This window comes from Phalaenopsis equestris, unplaced genomic scaffold (genome assembly GCF_001263595.1).
Source record: "Phalaenopsis equestris unplaced genomic scaffold, ASM126359v1 Scaffold000002, whole genome shotgun sequence".
In the NCBI taxonomy this organism is placed as follows: Eukaryota; Viridiplantae; Streptophyta; class Magnoliopsida; order Asparagales; family Orchidaceae; genus Phalaenopsis; species Phalaenopsis equestris.
The window spans coordinates 53,002,668-53,011,088 of NW_018164444.1; the positions used below are offsets into that span (position 1 = coordinate 53,002,668).

At 34.1% G+C, this 8,421-nt stretch overlaps 1 protein-coding gene across 2 annotated transcripts in view; it reads left to right on the forward strand.

The window, feature by feature from the left end:
* The window catches only part of LOC110031251 (CAAX prenyl protease 1 homolog), a 26,204-nt gene extending 19,989 nt beyond the window's left edge, over positions 1–6,215 (forward strand). For both annotated transcript variants that reach the window (XM_020734377.1, XM_020734369.1), the window contains 3 exons: positions 4,929–5,000; positions 5,121–5,186; positions 5,975–6,215. In XM_020734377.1, coding sequence (XP_020590036.1) covers positions 4,929–5,000; positions 5,121–5,186; positions 5,975–6,094 — 258 coding nt within the window. In that variant the 3' untranslated portion in view covers positions 6,095–6,215. The remainder of the gene's footprint in view (positions 1–4,928; positions 5,001–5,120; positions 5,187–5,974) is intronic.
* Positions 6,216–8,421: the final 2,206 nt, after the last annotated feature.

Here is an 8,421-nt window from a genome sequence, read left to right on the forward strand (position 1 = left end):
CTGAACTGGGTAGGGCTGGTTCAACCAAACCCTGCGTCATAGTGAGACAATGGATGTTGGGTGCAAGATTTTTCTCCAATGAGAAGACTAGACTCATTAAACTTAGAATTCAAATTGAACTCAAATTTAGGACTAGAAAACTCAGAACTCGAAGATGACGTGACATGAACATAGGTAAATGATTAGCGAGTACATTATCTAGCTGGTTCACAGATTCTTGGCAGTGCAAATAATTCATACATTCTGTCTTTTGAGTTATTCTCAGCTATAAATAGATAAAATAAAACAATACTATTGTCTTAGTTCTTTTTTCAGGTTTTTCTTTGTTATGAACATCATGAAATGATATTTAGGAATTTTCAATGTCTAAATGGCTCGATGCAGTTTCTTCCGAAAAGATTTTACTAGAATTTCTGGGTTAAACACTCAAGGTTGGAGATATACTATTTTATGAGTCTTCAGTTTGAAAAAAATTCAGAAATTCAATGGACAGTTTTTTTTTTCTTCTCTCCCTTGAAGATGAGGTGAGAAAAAGCCTTGAAGTTTAAAAAAGGTGACGTTTATGGTATCGAACATTCTTCTGGTAGTGAGATCAAAGCATTTATACCTCTTTTGGCTAAGAGCATAACCAACAAAGACATTTATTTTTGGTTTGGGGTTCAAGTATTCCTTGATGATGAATTTAAATGAAAGGAGTGCAACCCAATATCTTTATAGAGAGAAATGAGAGCTTATTCTTTGGAAAAAATTTTTGAAAAACACCAACAAGTGTTTCAGAGTTCAAGACTTTATTGGGCGTTCTATTTATGAGAAAAATAGCAGGAAGAACTTATTCACCCCAAAGATATTTAGGCACATGGTTGGTAAATAGTAAGGTCTGAACTACCTTCAATAAATGCTTACTTTTTCTTAGTTTTTCTTTCAATCGGCTTATTTTATCATGGAGTGTTGACACAAGAAATTTGATTAATTATTCTAGAAAGAATTAAGCCAAAGTGTGTTTGAAATACTCTCAGTCGTTGTCACTCTATAATATTTGGAAGGTTGTTTGATATTGGGTTTGTACCACGGTGAAATTTTTTTTAAAAATTATTTCTACTTCATGTTTTTCTTTCATTAACTAAACTAAACTTAACTTGGTGTGATCATTAGTGAAAATCACAAACCATCTTTTTCCAGAGCCAGTTGGGATTTACAAGGGCCCATTATATCACTATGAATCAAAGTAAATGTTGTAGTATGTTTGTATATGAAGAAAAACCACACACTTCATATTGAAAGAACGACATATTCTTATTCTGAAATAATTTGGGCATCTAAGTATTTTAGATAATGAAAATTGGGATAACTTAACCCATAATACCATAACATAATTTCATTGTCTTTAGAAATAGAAACTAAATTTAAACTAATACTGTGATATTGTCCATTCGAGTCAAGTCCATCTTTAAAATAATACAATCAATCTTTTCTTTAGCACTATCAATCATCGTTCCAGTAGTCAATTCTTGAAACTCACAGAAAGAAGAATAGAAGTTAGCTTGACATAGATGATTGGTAGTAATTTTACTAATAGACAATAAGCTACATGATAGGTTAGGAACATGAAGAACATCATGAAGGGTTACTAATAATGAGAGTTGACAACCCCTATCTGGATAATTATTGACAGGGAATCATTGATAATTTTGATCTTTTTATTGCATGCACAAATTTTATAGTAGGAAAATAATTTAGAACCTATCATGTGATCAGTTGCATCATAGTCAATTATTCAAGAATGAGAAAAATTAGAAATAACACCCAGCAAAGAAGTGGCCAAAGATTTATCCTTTTACACTAAAGAGCAAGACGGGAGCCAGGGATAATTTTGGAAATTGAAATAATTTTTCTAAGTGCTCTAATTGCTCCTTGGTGAAAGGGATTGCATTCGAGTTGCAGATGACTTCTGAGTTCGAGTTCCTTCAACAGTGACTTGATAAGCTCGATTTCATGCTTGATATTTGATTTTAAATTTGCAGGTTTTTCATGAAACTTCCAACATGTCTCCTTCATGTGCTATGATTTTTTGCAATGCCCACACCATTGCTTTTCTAGTCCATCTTAGTACAAAGCCATTTTGACACAAGCCGAGTTCTCCTATTCAATTTTATCAGACGATTCAACATTGTATAACATACTTTTTCTATTGGATTCTTCACGTTTAACTTCATAAAAGACTTCTCAAATTAAGGGTAGAGGTTTACTACCAAGGATTTGACCTCAAACTTCATCTAAACTTTGATTGAGGTCAACTAAGAACATGCAGACCCAGTCACTTTTTTCTTTTTTCTTGTGGTGAGCATAGTCATTTGAATTCTCTCAAATGTCATAACATTGATCAAGCTTTTGTTATAGTGCTACTAACTCGTTGTAATACGTAGTAACATTACGATCATTTTACTTGAATTTCTAAAGTCGAGTTTTCAACTCAAAAATTTGTAAAGAATTCTCTAAGTCTGAATAGAGATCTTGAACAGCCTCCTAGATACCTCGAGTTATGGGAATGAATAGATAAGGCTTTCCTATAGAAAGTTTCATGGAATTGATAAGCCATACCATTCCTAAAGAATATTTGAATTGTAATTTTTTAAGATTCGGATCATAGCAGTAGGTTTTGGGATTTCTTGGGTTAAATACCCAATTTTGCCTCTCCCGTCTGTCTTTAATTTTATAAATTGTGCCAACTTGGGATAATTGTGTCCATTAAGTTTTCTAACTGTGAAGTAGGGTGATAAATTCTAAGAAAAATATTCAGCCAAAATACCCATTAGGAGAGCTGTCGGGTTTGGTATGGTGGTTTCATAATTAATGGAACCAATTGATGTGGAATAATTTCTTTGAACTTTCATCATCATTGTTGATTTGTATGACATCCTCAGAATAAAAAAGAAATCTATCGAGAATAGCGCGAAACTTCTTTATTTCACAGTTAAGAATGAAGCGAAACTTTTGTACATTGAGTTCGATTTACTTTCCTGCTCGAGCGGCGCGGAACTCCTTTACGTCGTGTTCTTGATCGCTGTTTTCGAACAAGAATGACACATAATTCATGTACACTGCGATTCGTTCACTTTCCTTCGCATGTTTGTACTCGTTGTTGATTGATGCCTTCCTCTGGGTGCCGCGATCGTTCCTTTGAATGTCGTGATGTGATTGTTGCCTTCGTAGCGAGCTTTAATAGAACTCTACAGCGAGGGGTCACAATGCAGACGTCGTATACGCGTTTTAAGTGGTTCGATGCAGATGTCACAGACGAAGCCAAAGCCGAATGAAGCAGATGATGCAGATAGTGTCGTTCGTAGCAAAAGATGACTTAACTAAGCTAGAATGTGCGCGAGTCGATTTAGTTCGTTGTAGGTAGAAGACGATAACGTCGAGGAATCCATCGCAGGAAGGGGATAGCGTCGAGGAAGCTGGAATGGGCTCGAGTTGAAAAACGAACGAATCCCAGGGCTAAGCTATTATGGCTCTTATGCCATGTAGTTTTTTGGAGGGGAAAAATAATTATTCCACTTCAATTTCATTGTAAAATGATTACAAGTTAAATAGAGGAGCTTGGATCCCATATTGGGGAAACAATAATACCAGCCATAACTCCTATAATAAAAAAAGGAAACAAGAATAATGACATACCAATACTTAATGATGCTAAAAATAGTAAATACCAATAATAGGAGATTCTAAATGTCCAACAATAAATCTCTCTCTATCGTGAGTAATGATTGTATGTGAATTGAATTGACAAATATTCTTTTTGAGTCTTTATCTTAATAGATTTGCCAACCCCACTTAGTGAGATAAAGGCTTATTGTTGTTGCTGTTGTTGTTTTATCTTAATAGATTTGCTAAAGCGGCAAAAGCCCACAATTATCTCAAAGTATTTTTCCAAAGCATTAATGCATTTGTAGTGTTATTGCATTTATTTGATATCAAATGCACTAAAATGGGTCTTAGAATATTGGTTCTTCAAGGGCACTCCAAGGGGTATCATTTCCAGCATATATGATGATATAAACTTCCTTGATCTATGAACATGCATGCAGCATGCTTGTGCATATATAACTAATTTTTCTAGCCATGGCTTTGAGCCATTTTTAGCCCTTCTAGTTTCTCAACATTAGAGTCGTCCATCTTCATGCCTCTGCACAATCTGTTCAAGTTATTATAGATTAGGGAACCTATGGTTCATTGTGAGAAATCCAAGTATTAAGACGCTAACCTCATTGACTTTAGCTATTCTCTCACAACTAAAATTTTCCACCCCGCTAAATTAATGGTCGATTGGGTATAATTATGAATGTTGAATATGGGATCTTATTTTTTTTAGTATTCATTATTACTCCAATTTTCTCATGTTGTATGCCTTATTGCAATTATACATGCATAAAATTTCATTGCTCACAGAGAATATTATAAATATATAAAAAGCTGAGTGACAACCTTAATCGAGAACCCTTCCCAATTGGAGTAATATTTAGCCATGCGGTTTTTGTGCCCGTTATAACTCACAAATAAAACGATACAAGGAAGCCCTTTTTTATGAGAAAATCTGTTAACATTGATATCAACATTTGCGCTTGAAAGGTATGGCAATTTTTCTCATAAGAGCATTTTGAAGTTTTCTTCAGAATCACGACATCCTTACCTTGTTAGATGGTGTTTTACAGATTTTATAGTACGGCAGCTTGTAGCCTTCTTATCTTGAAAAATTCTATGTTAACCTGCCCCCAAACATTTCCATAGTTAATTTTTGGCTTGTATGTCTCCTGCATATTTTTCTTCCCTCTACTTATTTCTGTGGCTGCACCCGGCTTCCTCACACTTTACTCCATGATTTTATAAAAATTACATGCAATGTTGTTTCTACATTGATCTTGTTTTTACAGCATACAGTAATACCCATCCAGCACGTTGTAAGCTTTGGTCTAAATCTTGTCAGCAGGGCATTTGAATTTCAGGTAATTTGTTGATTTCACTCTGGTTTCTATGCAAAAAATGGTGCTACTTTTTTTTTGTCTCATTAAGAAAACTGCCGTCGTGTTGAAAGGAGTAAAATCTCTTTATATTCTGCTCTCTAGGCTGATGCTTTCGCTAAGAAACTTGGCTATGGAAAATCACTTAGAGCAGGCCTTATAAAATTGCAGGTGAGGCAAACATCTCTTTGTTTATATTTATAATGTTTGCTGTTCGAGCATTAGTTGTACTTCTGTGAGCCATCTATTTATTTTGTTTGAAAATAAAAGTGAGGGTATCCTAAACAAAATCTTGGTGAGGATGAGTTCCAAACTCTTTAATTTATTTCTATATGAGTGTAATATGAATTTTGATTGATTATCCATATGTTGTATTATTCCTAGTCAATTTTTTATCCGGATTATCCCAAGTGAATTGTTTTTCTTTTTGACCTTCTGTTAACTAGATATTTAGCATGAAATAATTTTTATCAGGGTGTTCTTAGAAGAAAATTTCAGGAGCGATATCAAAATTGTTAGTTTTTTTTTTTTTTTAAAGATGAGTGCAATATATGGATAATCAAACAAAATTGTGTTGCACTCATCTGAAAGTAAATTTTCAGATATCCTGACCACAATTTTTCCGCTTGGTATTTTGTCTTTCTGAGTAATGGCAGCATGATGGTAGATAGAATGTCAGCAATCACCAATAAAATCTTGATCTTTAGAACCAGATAATCTACATTTGGTTGAAACAAATTGGATTTCACAATCTATGTAATACTTAATAGATCAGTCACTACATTTGTGCAATTCACATCTTTACCATTCCCGTTTTGTAAATTTGGAAGTTTACGTGTGATATATGTAAATACATAAGAATTGCTTGCTATATATATATCTAAATACCCCCTTATTTTAAGTCCACAATTTTTATCTGAGTTTGGTTATCTTGTTTTGTTTTATGTTGTAAATCCCAGGAAGAGAATCTCTCAACAATGAACACAGATCCATGGTATTCAGCCTACCATTATTCACACCCCCCATTAGTTGAAAGACTTGCTGCGTTGCAAGAGTTGGAGGCTAAAAAGGAAGACTAATTTTCACATTGCTTTGCACTGCTTCCTATAAATTTAAGATTATCTTTTCTTTCAACGTTCAGCTGCTAATACCCTCTTTTTTATGATAAGAATTATCAAGTAGTATATACAGCTAAAGGGAGTTCTTTTCTCTATAATTGAATGGCCAGATCAATGATGCTTCCAGAAAAAATTTTAGTGTTTATCATAATTGGACAAGATTAATGCACGCTTGTCCATAAGTGACAGAACATCATTCTGAAGATTTAGATAATGTGGGTTATGCTGCTTAAAAGAGTTTTAATAGTGTGACAAGTACTTATTTTTTGTTTTAACGGACTAGGACCTTTTTATATGATATATTTTTCGAAGTTTTCTTACTAAAATTTTATTGCTTTTGTGGAGTTTTGACATAAATCATGCCCTTTTTTTAAGGGACATTTACATGCTACCACACAATTCTTATGTATTTACATATCTAACACCTAAGCATTCATATTTATATGTGTATTACTCAATTGTTTAATATGACATCAAAAACACCAACATCATTATCTTTTTAATTGTGAAATGCACTTTTTCATGTATAGATTCATGATACCAAGGTAAATCTTATTTATTAAAAAATGAATACATAAACATTCAGGACTCACACTATTTATAGGATTCAACAGGCAAAGACTAGAGAAAGGACAAAACACTATCGGGCTAAAACATATAACTGGACCGGTACAACCCACAAGTTAACTAATATAGTGACAATCAATCTCTATGTGCTTGCTTAAGTCCATAAATGGCCTTTTTGAGTTTACAGACATTAGAAGGATGAATTTGATCGAGAAAATCTTGTGGTTGTTGCATATGTAGACCGCCGTGAAGAAAGGCATTGGATACATCCAGTTGAAGAATTTGCTATTTATAAGTAACTGCTATAATAAGCAAGACCCAAATCATAGAGATTTCAACAACGAGGTTGAAAGTTTCAAGATAATCTTTGCCTTCTTGCTGTTTGAACTGCTGAACAAGCTTTGTACCGATCCACTGCCCCGTCTGAATTTAGTTTGGTCTTGAAGGTCCAACTGCAACCATACTGGGATGTGGGAGGTGCCAATTCCCATTTCCCTTGATCTTGTAGAGCTTGAAATTCATATGATATAGCATTTCTCCAATGTTCATGTTTAACAGTAGGAAGTGGGATCATTAGTGATTTGATGAGTAAGATTGAAGATTTTGTGAGGTTTAATGGTACCTATTTTAGTTCTAGGATGTGAGGCGGAGGGGGTAAAGGTTCAGGTTGATGATCACCGCCAATTGAGGATGGCAATTCAGTATAAATAGGAGAAGCTGGAGTCGGATGCCTGGGCGGCGGAAGAGAGGAGATCTAGAGCAGGTTGTAGTGTTATGAGATTTAATCGGCAAGATGGCAGTGGAAGGAATGAGGAAAGGAGGTAGAGGTGATGTGAAATTAGTGTGTTGTGGGGAAGAAATAATTTTCCTTTGATAGGGAAACACATGAGAAATGTAGGTTTTATTACTATGAATGTCTAGACATTTATAACCTTTTAAAAGGGGGCATGGCTGAGAAACACACATTCTTTAGATAAAGGTTGAAGTTTATGTTTGAGATACGGCTTGAGCCAAGGAAAGCATCGACATCCAAATATTTTTAAATGGCGATAGGTCGGTTGTTTATTGAATAATGTTTCATATGGTGATTTATATTTCAGAATTTTTGTAGGTAATCAATTAATGAGATAGCAAACAGTGTGTAAAATGTCGGTCCATAAATGAGTAGGCAGAGAAGCTTCATGTAGAAGAATACAAACATTTTCCTTAAGGTGTCTATGCTTTCGTTCGACTATACCATTTGGTTCGGGGATAGTCATATTGATGTTGAATACCGAATTGAGTGAGATAATTATTAAATTCAGAATTATAGTATCCACCTCTACTATCACTTCTAAGAATTTCTATGCAGGAATGGAGTTGATTTTCAGCTATGCATTTAAATTCTTTAACTTCAATGAAAGTTTCATCTTTATGTTTAAGTAGATATAGCCAAATAAAACGTGAAAAATCATTAAGAAAAAGGACATAGTATCTATGATTTTGATAAGAGGAGCTAAGAGAAGGACCCTAAACATCAGAATGTACAATTTGCATAGGTACAGTAGCCCTGGTAATGGGTTTGGAAAAAGGTAATTTCTGAATTTTGGATAAATTAAATGACATACAAGAAATATTGTGGCTAACATGTTGTAGAGTGGGAGTAGATCAAGCAATAACTTGTTGAATGTGATTATTAGAATGCCTGAATCTTCAATACCATAGATTTGGAACCTGCTGAA